At 37.5% G+C, this 23,952-nt stretch overlaps 2 protein-coding genes across 2 annotated transcripts in view; both read left to right on the top strand.

Annotated features, from left to right (window-relative positions):
* Nucleotides 1-1,122: 1,122 nt before the first annotated feature.
* On the top strand, nt 1,123-4,263 carry LOC139718039 (transmembrane protein 26-like). The gene is made up of 3 exons (XM_071629528.1): nt 1,123-1,322; nt 2,204-2,420; nt 3,394-4,263. Exons 1-3 carry the CDS (start codon nt 1,123-1,125, stop codon nt 4,261-4,263), a joined length of 1,287 nt encoding a protein of 428 aa, XP_071485629.1.
* A 4,601-nt stretch (nt 4,264-8,864) lies between these two features.
* Nucleotides 8,865-23,952, top strand: part of LOC139718038 (eIF-2-alpha kinase GCN2-like) — a 40,811-nt gene continuing 25,723 nt past the window's right edge. The window contains exons 1-9 of the mRNA XM_071629527.1: nt 8,865-9,028; nt 11,371-11,483; nt 12,278-12,380; nt 13,197-13,370; nt 14,126-14,206; nt 14,862-15,046; nt 15,637-15,800; nt 16,333-16,487; nt 23,458-23,568. Of these exons, the coding sequence (XP_071485628.1) occupies nt 8,918-9,028; nt 11,371-11,483; nt 12,278-12,380; nt 13,197-13,370; nt 14,126-14,206; nt 14,862-15,046; nt 15,637-15,800; nt 16,333-16,487; nt 23,458-23,568 (1,197 nt within the window). The 5' untranslated portion in view covers nt 8,865-8,917. The remainder of the gene's footprint in view (nt 9,029-11,370; nt 11,484-12,277; nt 12,381-13,196; nt 13,371-14,125; nt 14,207-14,861; nt 15,047-15,636; nt 15,801-16,332; nt 16,488-23,457; nt 23,569-23,952) is intronic.

The following is a 23,952-nucleotide window of genomic DNA, read 5'->3' as shown; positions in this document are numbered from 1 at the left end:
TGTTTTGTGTGTAGTTTTTTTTTATAAAGGTTTCTTTTTCACAATGTTTCGTATTCTTCTCGCGCCTGAGTTGTGAGGTTCATGCAGCAGTTGTTTGTACATGTATATGCATTGTTGGTTTCCTACTGCGCTGAATGTTGAGAATTTTTAGCAGCCATTTATACTTATACAAAATAGATTTATAAATGTCAAAAGAACTGATGTCATGTGACTGATATAATCACTAATTGTTTTATAGACAGTGGTACTGTTTGCTAGCTTCCAGTCAGCTCTACGTATTCGCGTTTATTCTGAATATGACTTAACGACAAATATATTTTCTGACAATTCTATGAATATTTCGTATTCCATACCTTAGTTGCCTATAATACTATATGAAACGATGACAAAATCTCCATACTGATTTTCGCATGTCGACTTGTCCATTTCCACAACAGACTTGACAGAGTGAAATTTAACAAATTGATGAGTTTTATAAAGTTTCAAACAAAAATCCCGAAAAAAAGGACCTTGAAATGTTAGTCGAAACCACAATGTGTATGCAAAATACATCATGATGGTGTCTTTGCCTAAAAAAGTACTACTTCCTGTCATGCACACAAATCTTCAGTATCATTTCCCTTTTTAAATCAAAACAAAAAGTGCGTCTAAGTAGTGCATCTGTGTATAACGATGGTGACTTTTGAGGGAATGCAGTTTCTATAACAATATCGATATCCATTTCACATACGATTTTTGTTATATCAAATGTGTATAAACCAACATGGTCATCGGGAGGGCTGAGGGTTTTTCACATCTTCACCTAATTCAACTTGCACATGGTGGTTGAGGCAAATAAAAACAGTGTGACGAAGTTTAGTTCCCCTTCCTTCGTAACATCTTGTCCGATTTTAAAGAAAGCTGTTCGATTTATTTTAACCGATTTTATTTCTTGTCAACGTGTAAATCCGCGATGGTGCAGTATTTCAATTAATTAGTACTTCCTCCATCAAGATGACTTCGAATAGACTTTAACCGGCTGCGTTGTTATACTTTCGTCAATCTAAATGTGTTTGATGACGACGATATGATTTGTTTGTTTGTTTTTGCCTTGTATTTTTGAATTTGCAAACAGGATCCAACATGGTGGATTTATCTCTGACCGCGATAAGCAAGGCTGTCTTGGTGCGCCTTGTCTATGCCATCAACGGCATCATCCTCACGTTCATCGTTTACGAAACTGTGAACGAGCCCCGTATATTCGTAGTCAATGCTCTCATCATTCCGTCATTTATAGAGCTCGTCGTCACTTTGAATTACAAGAAGAGAGGCGAGTGGACTTGGTAAGTATCGGAATCATTGCTGGTATATTATGTATACTGCTAGACTTTCTTAGTTTCCTGGTTTATATCGTTTTTCAGGAAGTGGTCCTTAGAATCTGGACTAATTTTATCTCGGACATAATTATGTTTGGTTGCGCAACCATACCCCTCACCATCAGTGACATTAAACCCAAGTAATATGTTCATTGAGGGAATGCAAGCAATATTAGTATAGACGGGACATAACCGAAGTTTGGGGAAAATTGGATAATGTTTAGATTTGTCAAAACTTCGTTACCACCATCGCCGGATAAGAAAATAACATCATTATACGACAATATGGATGGACAATGATATATACTAAGAAAATAATGAAAATTCAACACACATTTTCTTTTTTTTTACCTTAATGAAAGACCAACTGACTTACCTCTGTCAGAAAGTAGGGGAATAATGTTACCCTTATATAAGTAACAAGTAGAAGGAGTATGTACTTTCCATATTGAAGGAAATTTTCTTTTATAATCAATTATTGAGATTTTATTTCCCCAAGACCAAACAACAAAAACAAAGTAAGATAAAGACAGTCCAGATGAAGAGTTTGCCGGGTACAGATATAGTGTATTTAGTTCAGATCAATTTAAGGTTAGGAAAAGGGAAGGTTTATATATATTTTTGGTACAATTATTTTGTGTGCTAACGAACTTTTGATAAACGAGATGGGATGTATTATGTTTGAACCCCTATGATGCTCAAAGTATACAGTGTATGTATTGACCCGTTAGTATCAACTACATCAGCTGCTTTGTTGGCCTTGTTTTAATATTTCTTCTGCCTTGGGAGCAGGTTTTACATTGTTATCATAATGCTCTTCTTATCTATTTTGTTTTATCTCGCTGCAGGTTTATTCCAAGTGTTTTCATCTATCTGTTATGGATCGTGCCGTGTATTCTAACCCTTGAGATTCACGCTCTAAATTTCCGCACCTTCGTGATTCAAGAAGCCCAGCTAGAAACCTGTCCAATCGAGTTCTATGACGAGTGCGCCGAAAGGCTGAACCTGAATGGATCATCAAACACCTTGTTCGGAGTCAACATTACCGACGGCAGGCTAATGGCTGTAAGATCAACTTTGATATGTTATAGCATTTATGAGGTTTTCAAGAATATTTGTGAACGGTAAATTGTTCAAGACAGTTGATGAATAACGCATGCAGGCAACTAAGTACAACTATTAGATGTATTTGTTTAGAGAACTCTTTATCTATATTTGTTAGCCGTATTTGGGTCTTCTCAACAACTAATATGTTTCAAAGAGAGACCTTATACACAGTAGGACCTACAGTTATCATCGTTGATCCACGAAAAAAAAAGAGCAAAAAAAAAAGTCCGTCATATCATTGAAGTAGTTTAGTTCAGTTCAGTTCAGTTTTATTCACCATCATTTCAACATGAATATTAATATAAATGATAAGACACATAAAGATACATGATTGTATACAAAGTAAACACGAACAAAAACAATACAAACTTTATGCTTAGAGATAGGGGTCCCAATAATGCTCAAATATCAATATGCACGTAAAAAAATAACTTACATTTCAAGTTTGTCTGTACAAATATGATTTGGTGGGAAAGGAAAAAACCCCAGCATATTATATCTATACATAGATATCTTAGCAAGCGACAAATGTAGATTGATGCGATAGTTTCATTGTGCCTGTTATGCAAAATGATTGAAGCTTAGTCAGTAGGCGGTCTGAGAAAAAGTTTGACGAGTTCAATTTAGTTTTCTTGTCGTTTATGGGACTCATACACTTTCTATGTCGGAACACAACCTGTATAAATGTATTGTAAAACGGTATATCTGACAATCTTTCATCGTCGCGTCATATACACAGGTGTTTTTTTTTTTCTGTAATGATACGCGTACAAAATTCTGTTCATGTATACATCACTGTACATGTGGTATACTGAAGAACCAGTAATGAGCATTATAGATGATTTTCCCCACATCTGATAAGTCAAAAAGCTCATGAGTGATTGGCAAGTTCTTATGATCGTGTTTGACCTTTTTGCGTACTTTGTTACAGGAATCCCATGACCAGAGTCGGAGCTACTCCATGCTTTTCCAGCAGATTATGATGCTTATCATAATATTTGGTCGCTGGCTGGCGCCTAAAGGGAAGTTATCACGTGATCAGCTTTCCCTGCTCCTATTGGCTCTAGCGGCGATGGCGGCAGACATGCTTGAATTTTTTACGGAGAGTCTGAGCATCCCCGAGGTGGCCTGCCAAGAAGTGTACGTGGGCTTCATCATCACTGTTTGGTGCTGGAGTCTCCTCCAGTTCCCTCTCGGTCTCACGGCGGTACGATCAAAGTCTCAGGTGCCGGAGGAATCCCCCGAAATGGACTCCACGGACGGACAGAGGAAAGGTACTTGCTGTCGTCGGAGCTCCTGCTTCAGCTGCTGCTGTGAGGGCGAGATATGGTCTCTTGTTGTAAACATGCTCATGCAAGACGGTCCTTACCTCGTTCTCAGACTTTATATCATCATTTCTGCTGGCTACTACGGAGAAACACTCATCTTCTTCGCCGCAAAGAATGCAATTGTCGTTATGCTTCAACTCTACCGCCTTACAAGTAAACTCTGCGAATCGCTGCAAGAACCAACCACGCCAGGTCAGGATGAAATTAGAGACATTGAGAAGGGGATTGAAAATGATGGCTTTGAGGGCTCCGAAGACGCCGGCGTTGAAGTGGTCATTGAGAACGGAGATGATAACGTGGGGAATGAGGAAGAAGCGACTGGAGATGACAATTTAGAAGAGTCTTCCGACCTCGTGCTCCAAATGGACGACGGAACAGACCAACTAGAAGGTGCTAAAGAGGAGACTAATGCCATAAAAACAGAAAACTGCATTACTTCAGAAGACAAGTCCATGGCCGACAACTCTCTGTAGGATCAGGAAATACTGAACCACGAAAGCAACAGATTCACTGCGTCTATTTGATTTCTGATGAATTACCCTGTATCTTGTATGTTTTCATTATACAATATGTTTCACTGCCCCTTGTCAACGTGCCTATTCAATTTATCGGAAAAAGTTTGGATTTTAAAGCGACTGCCAGAGATACTTTTTTGTTGTTGGAATTGGCACGAGTTGCCAACACTGTACTAGAGCTGCTGTCAAAATGTCGTCTTTGCAAATTGCTTATGATATGGAATAGTGGTCAATATTAATGTGCGTCGTTGATTTGGTAACTAGTCGTCCAAACAACTTGTCGGACAGTGTACTGTATAAGCTTGGAGAATTGGGTATTGTGACGTAATAATAAGTACAAAGTGCTGTGTGTCATTCTCTTTTGATTGTCGTCTTCTGGGGGGTGTTTCATCAACGTTTGTCGGCGCTGACAACTTGAATCACCATAGTAACAGTCAGTGACCAGAGCATCTCAGCCAATCAAAACCAAGGATTTTGCTGAAATTGGTCAGCGCCGACAGTTGTCGGCGCTGACAAGCGTTGATGAAACACCCCCCTGAACTTACGCGCGGGCAACTCAGGCGGGGAGTGACGGTTATTGCACAAGTATATCTATAATTTCAAATAATCCAATACTAGTACGCATGGATTTCTCTCCATTCAAACGCCATGACAACTCAAAATTTTGGTAACTATTGCAGTGAATGCACATATTGTTTTGTCTGTATAATCCTCCCATCTCCATGATTATTTTGCTATACTATTTTCGTTGTTAAGGTTATGAAAACTGATTTGTATTCTCTCTCTATGTAAAGGGGCATAATGGTGATTTTTTAAGTCAACATATTTTTCTTATATCTGTATTGTAATCTCCCTGACACAATGCAGATTTTGATGCATTTCGGTTTCATTATTAAAATCGAGTTACAGTACCCATATGTGTGAAATATGGCTGCAATAATTAAGTCTTCCATTTAAAGTCATGACTATATAGCGGCCCAGAGGCAGTTGGACCAGAGAAAATGCAGTAAGGGAAAGTGTAAGAATCTTAAGAAAAGTGTAATGTTGGTAAATGGGTTTACATGGTGTTCTTTCAATAGCTGATTTGGACATTTACTGTGAAAATTTCTGTTTGAGTGTTTGCTTTGTCTAGAAGAAAAAGAAGAAGAAGACATGATTAGACACTTGACTGAAACTGCAACAAAACTGGACTGTCATCCCCTTAGATGATGTAGTGATGGGGAATGTGATGCTCTGAATGGATCCGTTTGAAAAAACTCAGTCGTCCAAAGCGTATATTGCTTGAGTGAAAACTCGTAAGTGGGGATAAGTGGATTGTGGAGACTTACTGGAAGTCACGTCACAGTCAAGTAACTTGAGTTTACTTATAATACGCTCCAAGTGGGATGCCTTCATACCCAGTTCAAATGCCCACCGCTTTCATTCACGTTTTAATAGTGTTTCCATGTGTATTCCTTACTCTGTCAGTTCGAAATCATTCTCTGCAGACTATACATTGTCGTCTGATTATACACGCGGTGCTCATGTTTGGTCGTCTTGTGTTTATAGTTTTGTCTCTTTATTCTATTTATAGGCCTATTAAGCAAGAAAAAATGAATGAATACCTCCTTGGATGAACTTTGTATTAACCTGCATAAAAAAAAAAATAGACACAGCAGCAGTCATGCTAACTTGGACAAAGATGAAGATTTTTTTTTTCCTAAAGAAATCATCGAAAAAAAAGAATTACCTCTGGTAACATGAAAAAATTCCATCTACTTTCGACGTTTTCTCTTATTATATACAGTCAATATCAAACCAGTCTGTAATTGTTTGCGCTGTACATAAAATGGATATCATATTTCCTAATAAAATCATCATTTTTGTTATTTACGTATCAGGACTTTACAATCGCATAATAATTCACTTTGAACTCGAGTCGTCTACCACCACATGGAAACAATTATATTTGGCTTGTAGGCCTAATCAAACATTTAATCACCGTGTGAACACACTCATATGATAAATGCATACACACGCACACGCACACACGCACGCACACACACACACACACACACACTCACATACACACCTATATATATATATATATATATATATATATATATATATATATACATATAAACATATATATGTATATAGTCAAGGTCTCTATAATTATACATTATATATAGATACCAGATGTAGTGGCGGCGATTTCGCCTCTTCTTACAATCGCCGCCACTATAGACCTATACAGGATTTTCTTTTTCCCGGGGCGGGGCAAGTGTGATAGTTTCATAATGTTCGGTATTTGGAGGTTGGCGCGCAAGAGAGGTTATGGGACGCCATCCCCTTCCTCATTAAGGAGTATATATATATATATATATATATATATGTATATATATATATATATATATATATATATATATATATATATCAATAATTATGTCACAACAGAGGAATGCATTAAATGCCAATCTTGATTTTGATTAAAAATCCGAATTTTCGGGGGTCCTCCCCCTTCGTCAGGGGTGACAGGGCGAATGAATTTTCACAGTGAAAAAAAAAATATATATACACTGTATATATATATATATATATACATATAACATGAGGAAGTAGGGTGGTAATGCATTGCAGCCCAACAGTGCTATTCATTCAGACCAAATTTTCGACGAATACCATACGTCTTCCTCAGGGTCGACGTGTGTATTCGTCGAAAATTTCGCCTGAATAAATAGCACGTTGGACTGAAATGCATTACCACCCTACTTTGTCATCTATTCTATACTGGTACCATCACGCGGACTATCAGTATCATTATATATATATATATATATATATATATATATATATATATATATATATATATACATATATATATATATATATATTATACATGATATCATTTAAAATTGAAATTCAACGATCTAAATCCGATGGTATCACCTCTTGATCCGCGTGTGCGCCTTCACTGTGTTCTAATTTTATGGAGGTAGTGCAGCCAAGGGAAGCCTATACAAGGGTATTGGAGGGTTGTCAGTTGATGACAATGACAATGACAATGACAATGACAATGACAATGAATTTTATTCTTGAACGGCCCCGCCAGGGGGCATGGAAGAATAACAAACAGGTAAATGTTTTATGGCAAAACAAAGCCATAAATAAAGATGTAATACAAAAAGCATATATATGAAGAGTTTGTTCGCAAAAACCGAGAAGTCCATTTTTGAAGATTTTGATGTACGGTCTCTGTCATAAAGTACAAAATAATACCTTTAAAACGATATGTTGGTCACTACATAAAAAGGTATATTTTTGAAGTTATGGGCAAAAGAAGCAAAAATTTTCTTATTATTCTCTTTATTTTTCTTGACCTTTAATCGCAAATATCTCCATTTGGCAAATATGGACTTATCGGTTTTTGCGAACAAACTCTTCATATAATATATTATGTACATATCGTGAACTTCATAAGGCAAACAACGGCAGTTAACAAAAAACGATCGAATAAGTGAAACAATCGGTACTTAATGGCAAACAGTGGCAGTAGTATCTTACAATATTATACAATGTAAAAGGAAAGTAATGACGAGACATCAAAATCTGGCCATTATGATCTGACAGAAACGTGACAATTTCTTTAAAACTCTTATGTTCTTAGAATTAAAAAGCTGCTTCATTTTCAAGACATTCGGTCGGCGAGTATAATAGGTCTTAATTAAAACTTTCCGATCTGTTTCAAAGAACGGACATTTAAACAAAAAATGAAACTCGTCACCTGGATCATTCATTTTACACAAGGTGCAGGATTTAACTTCTTGATTAGGGAGATAATGTCCCTCACTAACAGGTAATCTGTGATTTCCACATCTAAATCTACATAACGCTAACCGTTCCAAATAATCAAGTTTAATCGAATATTCCTCAAGAATGAGAATGAGAATGAGAATGAGTTGATGAGACAATGTTAAACACCCACTTGGAAAAAGAAACTGTTAACATACAAACTCTCTTCATTTTTTTTTTTTTTGCACAAATGTTTGACAATATCAAAGAGAACGATAAATATTGATGACGATTAGCACTAATGAATGCATGATACAAAAGAGGCGTTTTGTTTTTGTTACTTTTCCGGGCACCCTAACGCCATCCTTACGTTTGATAGATCTCCATAGAAATCTACATCCATCGTGAATGATGAAACACATTTCTTACTTTCCTGAATCTTTGGAAGTCGGTATATGGTGATAACACTGTTGATGGTTTGGTGTAGCTACGGATGCAGCTAAATGCACTACACCAGTTCTTAGATTTACTCATTATTCTTTACAGAAAGTTCCTTCTTTATTGTCTTGGTCTCAAACAAACGTATTGGGAAAGCACAACTCAGGATCACCTGGAAACTTTACCCGCTCAACGCTAGTTAACGCACTCCTCGGCAGCGTTTCACTTTTCGGCCATGGTCTGATCGTATCAAAGATCGTAAGTACGATTTTTGATCGTATTGTAATCGCGACGGCCGCCGATTACTGTGGTAAGTGCAAATCAGTATCAATCAGTATCCTCACCACAGTTTGCATCATCTTTTGGTAGGATGTGTGTGATACGATCCTGAAGGTCTGACGCAATGGCAGACGACGATGATCGCCAAGACTACAGGGAAAGACAGGAAAATGAAGTACAAGTCTTAAAATCAATATTTCTGGATGACTTCCAGGTCAAATCGCTGAATTACTCGGTAAATACACACACGTAGACTCGCCCTTTGTAGAGTTTGATGTTAGTCCCATATGTGCATCTGTGTGTGTGTTTTTATGTGATGCCATGCTATGACTAGCTAGGTTCTAGTTAAATCTAGATCTAGATACTGTTCTATGTGAGCTGAGTTCTCTAGGCCTCTACGCCCGGATCTATGTGCTGGTATATTAAGGTTAACAGTCAACACTAAAAGTTAGACATTCCAGTGCCCAAGCCTTATTCCACTTAAAGAAGACGAAGAAGAAGACATGTCTACAAAAAGTACAAGTGTATTCACCAATTGCAATTGTCATTGAATAAGACTGATTTTAGTTGTAGATTGATGGAAATTTCATGTTTTGTATAGAAAATTTGTGTAGCTAATAATAGTCTACTTATATAAATTTATACAGGGTTGGTCCTTTGTACTACTACTAGTATGGTACTACTCATCAACCGCCTCATTGTTATTTGCCTGATAAGAATATTTAACACTGAAATTCACATAAAAATTTGACCAACGTGATTGAAAAAATCCAGCACTATGAAAGATGCTGTTGTTCCCTTTTCAATTCGAAGTTTCAGTGCAAAAATATCGCCGTCGAACTTGAGTGTGTAGCAGCATCGCAACTGAATTTGTATCCAATCCTGACATAGCGTGCCGAATGGGGTCGTGAACTGATGTTCCAAACATGCCCGTGTCGAGGCGTGAACCTCGGGTCGCCATTGGTTGAAAGGGAAATACGCAAATTGATACTAAGAAACTTTAATACGCATAAACAATAACTGTGATTGGATTAATAACTACCATATGAATATTAAAATGCGCCTATCTACGCAATCTAGACCTGACCGTGAACTGGTCTAAACCGAAATGAGAGGTCAGCAATTAACTAGGTCGGCAAGCTGATATGGAAATTTCCACTCTCACTATCTGAAGCTGGGGGAAATTTCAGTAAAAACTAACGATACATCAACGGGGCAAAAAATACAAAGGATTGGATACAACTAGTGATGCCGCTACAAGTGCCCTCTTTTCAGCTCCCCGCGGTACCGTTCCTTTTTTAGATCGACTACTATTTTTGTATTGACAATGCACAAAAAATTGAGTTGTATTGGACACTGTGTTGTACGAAGCTTTTTAGAAAATGCATTGACCTTACATTACGATTCAGTTGAAGTATTCATTAGAATTTTTGCCATTAATTAACAGTGAATTTTTGTTTTCCCCACACATCCTCATCAACAGTCAAAGCCAATACATTTGTATGTGCTCTGGGTGCGCGTGCAGTGCCTGTTAAGCATTCTGTGCGCCCAAAACTAGTGGTCGGTTTCAAAAAGGGTGGTCGTATAGTAAGCTACCATATATTGATTTTTATTATTAGATTTATCAGTTTGTTTTTTGTTTTTTTTTTTGGGGGGGGGTAGGGCGGTGGGTGGGTAAAAGTTAAAACATGAATGATCTCTCAAATTCATGGAATTCTTCCGTCGAGATGTTTTCAATGTTGCAACTGATTGACAAATTGATGTCGATATAGGGCAATTTGTCAATCAGTTGCAATGAATGATCTTGTAGGGTAACTTGGTCAAGATTTGACCGAAAGATCGGTCTGTATCTGATTGTTGGGGAAGTGTTCCGCGGAGACTGTGTTTGGCTTCACGGATCCCTAGAGGAGAGTGATAATGTCAAAATAAAAGACTCCTCCAGATAGACGTATCTTTCTGTCAAGGTCAAAATGTGTGTGGGTCTGGGGTTTGGGGATGAGTAGAGATTACAATTTGCAGCCTAGTGTTATCTTAGATGTTGATGTTTGTGTTTTTTTACTTTAAGGGGTTATTTATATATGTTCTGGTATGTTCCTATAAATGTAAATGTTTTTTAAGATGCATGGACTTGTGGAAGAACAGCCTTTGGCTATAGCAAGAGCCTTTGTGAAAATACCCTGTAAAGGAAATGGATGAATGAATGAATTAACAGTTTTTGAGATGCAATGCACAAGAAAGTATCATTTAGATTTTTGTTACTACATGTAGAAACTACAGTATATTGTGCCGTACTACAATAGAAAACTTTGATAGCAAGGTAATAAAGATTCAATTCAATTCAATTCAATTCAATTTATTGAAAAACCAGACATAGTCACAGTAATGAATGAACATGAAGCAAATGGATAACAAGATAACCACTTGTGTCATATACCTCACATTCCCCTGAATGAAGCACACTCAAAGAGGAACAGGCCCCTTGTAAAGCATATGAGAATTAAGAGTCACATGAGTATGATAACAGTGTCAAAGAGTATAAATTAAGTTATCAAGTTGTATTGTGTTTGTGGCTTACAGCAAGGTCTGGAGCTGTGCCTACATCTGATGCCCCAGCAAGGCATGAGTGGTAGTGGAGATGTCCACGTCACAGCTGATATGAACATTCGATGTCCACCCAAATATCCTGATGAGTGAGTACAGTCAGGTTGCCTTTCTTCAACTCTCACATTATCATGATATTATAGATTTCTTTTGATGAAGTATCAAATTTTATTTAGTAGCTGATATATTACATTTAGTTTCTGTTATGATAATATTCATAAGAAGAAGCATGAGAAGATATGACAGAAACTGACAAGGATTGTGTAAGATAGTTGTTTGATTTTGTGCTATACTTCAATGAAGACACCAAACCATGAGTTAATTACTAATTCTCAGTCAAATGACAATAATAATGATAATAATGATAATAATGATAATAATGACAATAGTAATGATAATGATAATAATAATGATAATGATAATAAGTATTATTACTATCATCATCATTATTCTTATTATTATTGATATCATTATTATTACAGTGTATCTTATTATTATCATTATAATTATTATTATTATTATTATTATTATTATTATTATTATTATTATTATTATTAACATTAATGTTATCAATAATGATAATAAAAATTGACTCAATTTCTATTGTATTCATACCAATTCATATTGATTAAATGGCACTTGCAGCTATTTCTTGTGAAATGAAATGGCCTTGATAACAAATGATCACATTCTTCATGAAATTAATGGGCATTATTTTTTGTGAAATTTCATGTCAAAAAAAGTTACAAAAAAAATCAAAAAGCTATATTTGGTATTTCAAAAAAAAAACCAACCAACAACAACCTTGCAATGCTATGCTATTCGTGCTTTCATTCTTTCTTGTATGACTGTATTACATGTGTATTAATTTTTTTTTTTCCAGAGCACCATCAGTCAATGTAGAAAATGGCAGAGGAATATCCAATGACAAACTTAAGCAGCTAACCAAAGAAGTCAACAGCATGGCCAAGAAATTATGTGGTGAAGTATGTCTTTTTTGTTGTTTTTGTGTTCAAAATTGTAGGCCACAATGAATTTCATTTTATGAAGGGGGAAGATTATATCGTTCTTGACAATTTGCATCGTTGGAGCAGAGAAATGTCAGTTTAAAAAGAATCATTAAGTAAAGATTGTCTGCATATATGCATGACAAACACATTTTAATAGGGGATGTGATGATTAATTTGACTGATAGTTCCAGATTTCTTACAAAGCAGTCTGAAAGTGGTAGACTACATTTTTAAATCATGGAGACCCAGATCAAACTATTAGATGATATTTGCAAGACAAGTGTGTAAAAGCTCTGTGAAAAAGAAGTATGACAGAATGTTTGAATTACTTATGTGTTCTATTATGAGATAGCTTGTAGGCAACAATCTTATCAAAACTGCATGATATAATGCATGTAAATTGTATCTGGAAACGAGAATTGCAAAAGTACTCAATTTGAAGGTAAGATTGTAAACAAAATCATTACATGCAGTGATTTACTTGAATTAAGGTAACAGCTGATGCAAATATGTATTTGATGAAGTTTTGAATTGTATGTAAACAGTCCATCTTTGAGCTCAATGAGACAAAAGTAAACATGAAATCTGATGGAATATTACCATATTCTGACAGTTTTGAATTGAGAAACTGCCATGATCAAATCATGAAATGACTTGATTCCTCTTGATTGCGTACAAATCCGGAAATGAAAACTTTGGGAATATTAATTGACTTCATGATAGTGAAATTTGTCCATTTATTTGTGCTAGGGGCTTACTATCTGAACTTCATGTTCCTGTATCTTTTCAAAGGTCATGATACTTGAACTAGCCCAACATGTACAGCAGTTCCTGCATAGCCACAATGTGCCCTGCCCAAAGTCCTTTTATGAGGAGATGATGAATAACCAGAAGAGGGCGGAGGAGAAAACTGCCAGGGAGCAGCAGAAGCAGCTGGAGCTACAGAAGAAACGAGAAGAATTAGAGGTTTTTACACCTGTCCTTGCCACTTTTAGTTTTATTGACAGATATATTTTTGGGGGTAAAACATAACATTTGTACATTTGTGTGAGACTAAAGCTCTTATTAACCCGTTAAGGAGAGTCCCGAGTATACTCGGGCAAGCGTCTATGGGAAATGCGTATTGTAGCAAAATCAAACCTTCCTCAATGGGTTAAGACTGTATTAAAAAATTGCTGCCATTTAAGTTCAATCTGCATGAATGACACCTGATAGATGAGTTATTCCTGTACGTCTCTGCCCATTATCTCATTATGCAGTGTTGAATGAAACATTTGGTGCCATGCACAGTGGGGATTAATCAAGCCTGAAGATGAACCGTCTTCACAGATTTTGTCTGTTGTTATAATGAGAAAGGCTGTAGGCAGGGAGGTGGAAGAATTCTCTTTCCACCTCCCTGCTGTAGGTAATGTTGCTCATGTTTTGGTTGCTCATGTTTTGTATGTTAGTGTGGCTGTTAATTATCATTCGTATTACTTCTTGATATAAGGAGGTATGAAGATTATGATATGAAATTACACCTTTTCTGAATTTGATAGTATTAAAGCAATAATGATGTGCTGTGTGGATAATTTCTCTACCGAAATTATGTTGGTAGGAATACAGCAACTAGTGATCCAATGGTTTTGTGAGAGGATTATAAGGAACACATCAAATGTAAATGAAACAAGGAGGCATGGGTATGATGTGTACAATAAATAAAGTATGTCATCTCTTAACAGAGAAGAGAACTTGATGAGGAGATCCAGAGGAGGCAGGAGGCACTCAAGGAGATGAAAAAAAAGAAGGAATTTCACAAACAGGTATCAGTCAGATCACCATGACACAGTTTACTCTTGTATGCTTTTTCTGTGCATAATTTATTCCTTCTAGTGGCCTGTCTCTCTGTTCATCCCTTCTAGTGGCCTGTCTCTATGTTCATCCCTTCTAGTGGCCTGTCTCTTTGTTCATCCCTTCTAGTGGCCTGTCTCTCTGTTCATCCCTTCTAGTGGCCTGTCTCTCTGTTCATCCCTTCTAGTGGCCTGTCTCTCTGTTCATCCCTTCTAGTGGCCTGTCTCTATGTTCATCCCTTCTAGTGGCCTGTCTCTACGTTCATCCCTTCATCTTTCTTCCCTTGTGTCTATCATTTCTCCCGTCCATGATGATAATGCTGAAGATAATGATATTCCATTATTATTTGGTAAGTCATTTTGTAGAAAATGTAGATGTTGACTTAAAAAGTTTAAATTTCCTTGTTTGTAGGAATCATTTTCCTTTTCACATTATCATCATCGTCATCATCACCACCACCATCATCGTCATCATCATCATCATCATCATAATCATCATAATCATCATCATCATAATCATCATTATCATCATCATCATCATCGTTTATCCTTCTTGTGACAACTACCAGGTAGAAAGTATATCAATACTGTGTTAATGGCTAAGTTTCTATTTGTCTAAAATTGCCAGGATTCTGATGAGCTCCCAGACCCGAGAGAGAAAGACACATCAGATTCCTGGATCCCTCAATCCCCTACCAGGAAGAGAGGAGATAGTACCTCCATAGACAGCCCCGACTCCAGCTCACCGAGGCCCAAAGGGAAGTGGCAGTTTGACCCGGTGGACAAAGGGGGAGAGATGAGACTCCGGGCAAGGTAGAGAGAAGAGAAGGCAGTGATGTGGGAGAGGGAAAATGGAGGGAATGACGGGAGAAAAGATTGAAATGATGAAATAAGAATTAGTATGTAATCACTACTCATAAACAGACCAAACTACTAAAGTAGATGTTCTGCAAAGAAAGTGATGGAAAAGATCCTGCAGTGATTGGAAACAGACAATATGATCAGAGGAATGAGAGAAAGGGAAGAAAAAACAACAACACAATAATGCTTGAATTCAGGAAAAGATTCATTAAGATCAATCACAAGTGACCAAGCAGACAATGTTTACAATAGGATGGAGAGACATATGTGCTTGGGAGGGATCAGGTTGAGCAGATGAACTTTACAATTTAGTCAATCTAGGCAAACTTAATCATGTCTGTCATCATGCAACGATATACACCATTTTTCAAGTCTACTAAGTAATGCTGTCACTGCTATTACGTTCTTTTTCCTGAAAGTGAATTTTCTTCTAGAAAAGGCAAATTTTGACAAATGGCCCTGTTCCAGAGAAGAAGCGTAACTAATCTTGTAACATGATCAGTGAAAAATACCTCTCAGAAAACTTGTGTCTTGTCAATCAGGGCCAGCAGTAGTCCGAGCTCACTGAGAGTGGATTCAACTCATCATAACAGTCATCGAAAGGCCAGACTGGTCAAGCAGATCAGTGGGGGCAAGGGTCAGCAGGTTACCACGGTCCACTTCAAAACAAAAGGGGAGAGAACTGTCCACAAGGGAAGATTACTTGGTGAGCTACAGCAATCTGTTGATACAATGTCTGATTAACAATCATTACCATATGACTGTAGAAAGGTAGTATAGTTCTTAATCACTGCTATGCTTTACCTTCACTTCAAATAATAGAATTAAAGTGGCACGGTTATAGCATGGTAGTATGAAGAATGAAGCTCTTCGTAAAGAATGTAAAACATGTAAACTTGGACAGAAGGAAAATGTGAGTTTGGATTCGGATGGGGTATTCATCTTCTTAGAATAAAACATGAATACAGTGCAGTCCCGTTATAACGAACACAGTTATAATGAAATTCCGGTTACAATGAAATAAAAATTCAGGCCAGAACATCATCAGCTCTATGTATTTCTATTTTCATCGTTTGTTCGTTTGGTTATAACGAAATTTCAATATAAGGAAAGAAAACTGCCAGTCCCGATGATTTTGTTATAATGAGAGTCCACCGTACTTTAACAATTGTTATAATAATCTGTGACAGTAGTAACCATTTTTAGTGGTCCACCTTTGTGTTGTACTTTTTCCCTAGGCTCCAATCCTGAAGGAGGCTCAGTGTATGCTGGGATGGATGCCTCATCTGGTGATCTGGTTACCATCAGGGAATGGATCATGAAATGGAAGCATGGGAAGGGGAGAAAACCTCTACCAGACGAGGAGCAGACAGCGGAAAACTGTATGAAACAGGTACAAGTGATTGGATTATACTACCAGACTTTCACAGAATCTACTTTTCTTTTTTGGTATTATCGTCACCATCAAGGAATGTCTGTTTTTCCAACCCTGTGAGGTTAGACATGTTATCGATGGCCTTTCACACTGTCAGGTCTGTTATATCCACCGTGATGCATTGAGATGCTGCAGTGTCCTCTGCAGTCAGCTCTTTCTATATTCACAGGGTCGGCCCTCATGGCTTGATGAACACAAAAGATCAGCTAAAAGTACCTCTCCTTGTCCAACACATCTTATAACCCGAGGGCCAAACCCAAAAAAGTCGCTTACTTAACGAGTGAGTTGCACTCTCTCTACAAACTAAGTAGACCATGCTTATTTTCAAGTTTTTATTGTAACAAACAACATTCCACTGGTCTACCTCAAAAAAATTGTTGCGAAAGCCTCCAAATCCAAGATGATGTCCAAGATGGCCGCCATATTCACTGAATTTGTTATTTGAAAGATAGAATTTGATTGAAACATCAGATTTCAACAAATTTGATGTCATGTGAGAGAGAATAAAATTTTCTACAAGTTGATACCATTTTTGTGGGTTATTGTGATAACTGGATTGAGATTTTAAGGAAAAAACACTCATTTTTTGATATTTTTCTGAAAAAAGGAAAATCATGAAAATGCTTGATTCAGCATAAATCAAAGAAAGACTGAAGGATTATCTTGAAACGTTTCAAGAATTTTGTTTGACATATAATTAATATTTAGAGAAAATTAGGGGTCAGTACTGTTTTCGGTTCAGGAGTTATAATGTCTCAAACTTGAAAACTCGCTATGTAAAAATGGCCACTTTAGTTGTGACAAGACCTTGTTGATCGTAAAAAAAGCCTGCGCCCGCAAAGACTACTACACGCACCACTGCCACTGGCGCTTGTAGCAGTGCCGGTGGTGCGTGTAGTAGTCTTGGCAAATGCAGACTTTTTCTTTGACAAACAAGGGTTTGTGCCTGCAAACTAACTTTTCATACCAGTGGTAGCTCAGGTGATGCTGATTGCTATTTTTTCAAAGTAGATTGTTCTGAAGCAGATGAGATGAAGCAAAAAATATCTTTCAAATAGAGGTAGAAGCTTGAAACAATCTTGCTATAGAAAGTTTAAAACAAAATTTGGATCAATCACTCAAAACATTCAAGATTGCAGGCCATCAAAGCTGACATAGTGTATTGCGCCAAGGTAAATGTATCATTTCGATTTTGATACAATTTTGTCTGTTTTGCTGTCTATTTGTATAGTTTTTATATATTCTGAACATTTTAAAGCCATTTCAAACCATCTTAGGTTTTTATGGAGACATTTTTCAGAATGCAGCATGAATATTTCTCTAAAAAGTAAAAAAAAAATAAATAAAAATGTTTATGAAAACCATGCAGAAATTAACATCTTTCCCATATAATCAATATTTGGAGAAAATCAGAGGTCAGTATTGTATTTGGTTCAGGAGTTATAATGTCTCAAACTTGAAACGCATTTTACATAATATGTTATTTACACGCATCTGTTCCCAAAGACGTCACAGAGGGTCAAATCCAAGATCGTGCTTACTTTTCGAGTTCCACTCTCTCTATAAACAAGACCATACATAATATTAAGCATACTAAGCAATGTTCCGTAATTACACCTCAGTAGATTTGTTGCAAAGTACAGATGCGGTCCAACAGGGCCGCCATTTTATTGAAATTAACATTTCAAACATATTTGATATAGAGACATTGGATTGCAACAAATTTGATGTCATATGAAGGAGAGTAAAACTTTCTAAAAGTTGATACCACTTTGTATATAGCTGTGTATTGTGATAAATTGGGGGGGGGGGTTGTTTGCTTCTCTTTTTTGGGGGGGGGATCCATATTTTTATATTGTTTTGAAAAAAGGAAGACATGTAAAAATGCATGATTTAGTATTTATCAAAGAAGAACTGAAGAATTATTTTGAAACCTGCGATTGAGATTGAGATTTACTGAGATTGAGACATGATTCATATTTCTGGAATCGAGGCAATATCATACACTGTTGACAAGTTAACATCTAAAACTTGAAAAAAATATATTTAGGCATTATAAATTTTGCTTACAATGTGTTTACATGGTCACATGTAATACTGTAATGGTCTAGTGACTTGCAAGTACCTGCAAACTAACTTTTCATGCCAAGTGGTAGGTGACGCTGGTCGCTATTACTGTAGCATTTCATCATAGTAGATTGTTCTGAGGCAGATAAGATTGAACAGAAAGTATTTTCCAAGAAGAGATAGGAGCTTAAAATTTGGCACAAAGTTTGCCAATGTGTAATATTTAGCGATAAAAATAGTATCCACACAAAATTCAAGATGGCGGTAATTAATCGAGGTTGTCGTTCAAGGCATTATTTACCACTGTGCACGTAAAACAAAAACCCAGCTTTACTTAATTCCTCAAACTAGTTCTAAACTGTGAGTTAGGGATTAATGTACAAACTTAAATCAGTATAATTAATGCTAAATATTGTTAGAGATACTGAATAGATCCGATAAGAATGTTTTTTTTTTAATGTCAACAGTTATCATGGTTATGGTTTCTTGAAAAGAAATGGTGATATCTCCGTATGTTTTAGGCTTTATTATGATTTTTTTTACATGGTAGAATGTTTTGTAATACAACTAACCTGCACATATAAATCAAATGTGATATCTCTCCCAATGGTAAACAATACCTTTAGTGTGTTGCGTCAAAGTTAAATCTCAACTTATAACTTATAATTTGATATGCTTTTTTAATCTTCTTATATTGCTGTCTATTACATGTTTCTATACATCCGAACGATATTGTAATAGTGTAAACCATATTGAGGGTCTTTTTTTAGCTCACCTGAGCCAAAGGCTCAAGTGAGCTATTGCGATCGCCCTTCGTCCGGCGTCCGTCGTGCGTCGTGCGTCGTCCGTCGTGCGTCGTCCGTCGTCCGTCGTCCGTCGTCCGTCGTGCGTCGTGCGTCGTGCGTAAACTTTTTACATTTTCATCTTCTTCTTGAAAACCCCAAGACCGATTTTCATCAAACTTGGCAGGTAGCATCCCTAGGAGGTTAGGAACTCACCTGGCGATTTGTTAAAATGGGCACCATGCCCCACCCAGGGGGCCCAAACCCCCCAAAATTAAGGAATCTGTAAAAATCTTCTTCTCTAGAACCAGAAGTGATAGAGCTAAGTTAATACTATGAGTTAGTACATTGATGACTGTAGTTTCAAGTTTGTTCATGGCAGAATCAGGGGTGCCCCCCTTGGGACCCAGGGGAGGGGGGTGGGGAAGGGTTCTAATAGGGCCTAAATTGTACATTTTCATCTTCTTCTTGAGAACCCCATGACCCATTTTCACCAAACTTGGCAGGTAGCATCCCTAGGGGGTTAGGAACTCAATTTGTTAAAATGGGCACCATGCCCCACCCAGGGGGCCCTCAGGGGGCCCAAGCCCCCCAAAATTAAGGATTCTGCAAAAATCTTCTTCTCTAGAACCAGAAGTGATAGTGCTTAGTTAATACTATGAGTTAGTACATTGATGACTGTAGTTTCAAGTTTGTTCATGGCAGAATCAGGGGTGCCCCCCTTGGGACCCAGGGGAGGGGGTGAGGAGGGGTCCTAATGGGGCCTAAATTGTACATTTTTATCGTCTTCTTGAGAACCCCATGACCCATTTTCACCAAACTTGGCAGGTAGCATCCCTAGGGGGTTAGGATCTCAATTTGTTAAAATGGGCACCATGCCCCACCCAGGGGGCCCCCAGGGGTCCCAAACCCCCCAAATGAAGGAATCTTTATAAATCTTCTCTAGAATCAGAAGTTATAGAGCTGAGATAATACTATGAGTGAGTACATTAATGACTGTAGTTTCAAGTTTGTTCATAGGAGATCCAGGGGTGCCCCTCTTGGGTAGGGGGGGGGGGGGGGGGGGTGGTTGGAAGGGTCCAAATGGGGGCCTGAATTGTACATTTTCATCTTCTTCCTGAAAACCTCATGATGGATTTTTGTCAAACTTGGCAGGTAGCATCCCTAGGGGGTCAGGATCTCAATTTATCAAAATGGGCACCATGCCCCACCCAGAGGGCCCCAGGGGGCCCCAATCCCCCCAAATTAAGGAATCTTAAAAAAAATTGGGCCTTTATTGTACATTTTCATCTTCTACTTGAGAATGCCTGGTCAAATTTTGGTAGAGCTGTGAATAATTTAGGTTAGTGACTGCGTGAAAGGTGAACTTGCGATACTCAGGTGAGCGCTAGACCCGCGGGTCTCTTGTTTTGTTTTTTTTTTGGGGGGGGGGTAGAGCTCATTCCAGTGTTTGGGTAAGGCCCAATCTTTGATAAAAAAGAAATGCTTCTGTATCAAAGATATGCTTTCTTACTTGTATGTTACTCTGCTGTTGTAGAAACGTGAATGATGATGGTTTATGTGTAATAATGTCTGATCCGTAGATGTCCTTGAAAGCCCTTCTGATCCGAACCCCCCCCCCCCAAAAAAAAAATCCAACATGGCGGCAATTTCTCAGCTTTGCTCTTAAATGTGTTGTGCGAAATTACTTTTCAGTATATTGTTCGAATAAAATTGTCCAAATTGATTATTCGTGCTGTATATTCACATTTACAAATAAGCATGCTGAAACTGTATTTTCCGTTATCAGATTTTTCTTACATTGTTGTTAGGCTGATTTCATGTGGGCTATAGTGTCACAATTGATCTGAACTTATGCCATTGGTAGATGCTTTCCTATATATTAGATATCAGGATCACTCGAGAGTGAAAATGTTCATTTTCATTCATTTTAGAGTGACCTTGGGGATCACTTGAAGAGTGACGAGTGATCCCTAAGGCAGGGCTCGACACTAACGGTGGTCCGGTGGCCCGGGGCCACAAAAAACGCACGTCGGGCCACCAAAATGTCAGAAATGAAGAATTTGGTGGCCTGATCGGGCCACCAAAAAAGGTTGGATATTTGCCTTTGGACCATCAAATATAAAAGTTAATGTGGAGCTCTGCCTAAGGTCTAAAATGAGTGAAAATGAACATTTTCACTCAAAGGTCACTCCAATTTCTCTCAAAAGCCACTCCAATTTCACTCTAAATTCACCGTTTTCTGTTATTCACTCCTCACATCAGAAGTACAAACTTCCACTCGATTTGTTTTTTCTTTTTCGGAGAGTAGAATATCACTGGTTTAAAAAATGTGTCCATAAAAACTTAAGACGGTTTAAAGATAGCACAACAGACAAATTTGTATCAAAAACGAAATAATACATTTAATATGGCGCAATACACTATGTCAACTTTGATGGCTGTCATCTTGATTTTTTTTTGGAGCGGTTGATCTAAATTCTGTCTTAAACTATCCATAACAAGATTGGTGCCAAGTTTCAAGCTACTACCTCTATTTGAATTTTTATTTTTTTGCTTCATCTCATCTGCTTCAGAACAATCTACTTTGAAATAATAGCGATCAGTATCAACTGAGCTACCACTTGGTATGAAAAGTTAGTTTGCAGGCACAAACCCTCGTCTGTCAAAGAAAAGTCTGCATTTGTCAAGACTACTACACGCACCACCGGCACTGCTGCAAGCGCCAGTGCCAGTGGTGCGTGTAGTAGTCTTTGCGCGCGCAGACTATTTTACGATCGACAAGGTGTTGGTCACAACTAAAGTGGCCATTTTTACATAGCGAGTTTTCAAGTTTGAGACATTATAACTCCTGAACCGAAAACGGTACTGACCTCTAATTTTCTCCAAATATTAATTATATGTCGAACAAAATTCTTGAAACGTTTCAAGATAATCCTTCAGTATTTCTTTGATTTATGCTGAATCAAGCATTTTCATGATTTTCCTTTTTTCAGAAAAATATCAAAAAATGAGTGTTTTTTCCTTAAAATCTCAATCGAATTATTACAATAAACCACAAAAATGGTATCAACTTGTAGAAAATTTTATTCTCTTTCATATAACATCACATTTGTTGAAATCTGATGTTTCTATCGATTTCTATCATTTAAATAACAAATTCAGTAAATATGGCGGCCATCTTGGACGCCATCTTTGATTTGGAGGCTTTCGCAACAAATTTTTTGAGGTAGACCAGTGGAATATTGTTTGTTACAATAAAAACTTGAAAATAAGCATGGTCTACTTAGTTTGTAGAGAGAGTGCAACTCGACCTCTGTTTTTAGCTTTTGGCCCCCCGGTTATTAGCCCATTCCTTCTGTTCTCTTCTGCAACTACCATGAAAATGTAGGGCTGTTGGAGCTCTTGAATACCTCTTAGCTTACTTAAAGAGGAGTACACTCCCCCTCCTTCCTCAGAAGTAGGTGACCTGCTGTCATGCCCCTTGAAGCATCATATATTGATGACATTTCAGCCATATTTGATGTCTGCTTCACTTAGTTATGGTCCGTAACTATTTCATGCATGTGCTTGACTTGATGCTGATAAAAATATTGGACATGATATTCTGTGATCACATATCAGGGCACAGTTTCATAAAAGTTGTTAGCCATGAAGAGTTGGGAGTCTCTGACAAATTAAGTAAAATCCTTAGTTTTGATTGGCTGAGAAGCTCTGGTCAATGACTGTTGCTATTGGCAATTGTTAGAGACTGGCAACTTGTCGGGGCCGACAACTTTCTTGAAACGGTGCACTTGTCGTGACACCACGTCCCTTGACATTAATCTACCCCTTGCTTTGCGTATCTCAGGGATGCGTTGGATCTGCAATTTGTATCTGCCATCTAAATAAATGCAAATTTAAAAAAGTGATTCAGTTTATCCTATTCTCACATTGAAATAAACAGCTGCATTCACTGATACCCTCAAAATAGTTACTAATGTATCGACTAATCTTGGTCTAAGTATCCCTCATTTTGCCCTGGTAGTGTGGCAGGCTGTATTACATCGTTTCACTTCTGGTTCTTTGTCTCCTGGCAGTGTGCTAGCATTGAGCAGGAGCTGCTCTCGTTGCTACGTCTTGAACATGAAAACATCGTCCACTATCTTGCCATGAACTACATCAAAGGGAAAGAAGATGTTGCTGTACAGGTATGACATTCTGAAGGGGAATGAATTGGTATTGTGCTAGTTTTGTACCAATAACCACAGGTATGCCTCATGATAAGCAATGTTTCTGTGGGTAATTGCTCTACAACAATGTCAAGTTCAGTGGATTCAGCCGGTTGGAAGCTGTAGATATATTTAACTGCTGTAATCAAGTGTTCTATGAAATTGAGGAAGAAGCTTGAAATGTGTGGAGGAGGGGAAATGATTTGCAAAAAAAATTACTGTTGTATCACATGAAAGACTTAATATCAAGTGATGTGCATTAAGAGCAACAGATAGATGTGATCATGTGTAATCGCTTTCAGCTGAAGTGAGGATTGTTTACAAGTCTATGGTTACAAGTCTGCAATGGTTGTATTGTTAGTA

Source organism: Diadema antillarum, unplaced genomic scaffold (assembly GCF_040938485.1).
Source record: "Diadema antillarum isolate AM-2024a unplaced genomic scaffold, OU_Dant_1.0 scf00000087, whole genome shotgun sequence".
In the NCBI taxonomy this organism is placed as follows: Eukaryota; Metazoa; Echinodermata; class Echinoidea; order Diadematoida; family Diadematidae; genus Diadema; species Diadema antillarum.
The sequence above is the reverse complement of the archived record's forward strand: the minus strand, read 5'-3'. Positions and strand labels throughout refer to the sequence as shown.

Bases quoted from the DNA above. Each gene is read 5' to 3' on its own strand.
- LOC139718039 (XM_071629528.1), top strand. From the start codon at position 1,123: ATGGTGGATTTATCTCTGACCGCGATAAGCAAGGCTGTCTTGGTGCGC. The intron at 1,323-2,203 runs GTAAGTATCGGA...ATCTCGCTGCAG, and splicing joins AAGAGAGGCGAGTGGACTTG to GTTTATTCCAAGTGTTTTCA. The intron at 2,421-3,393 runs GTAAGATCAACT...ACTTTGTTACAG, and splicing joins CCGACGGCAGGCTAATGGCT to GAATCCCATGACCAGAGTCG.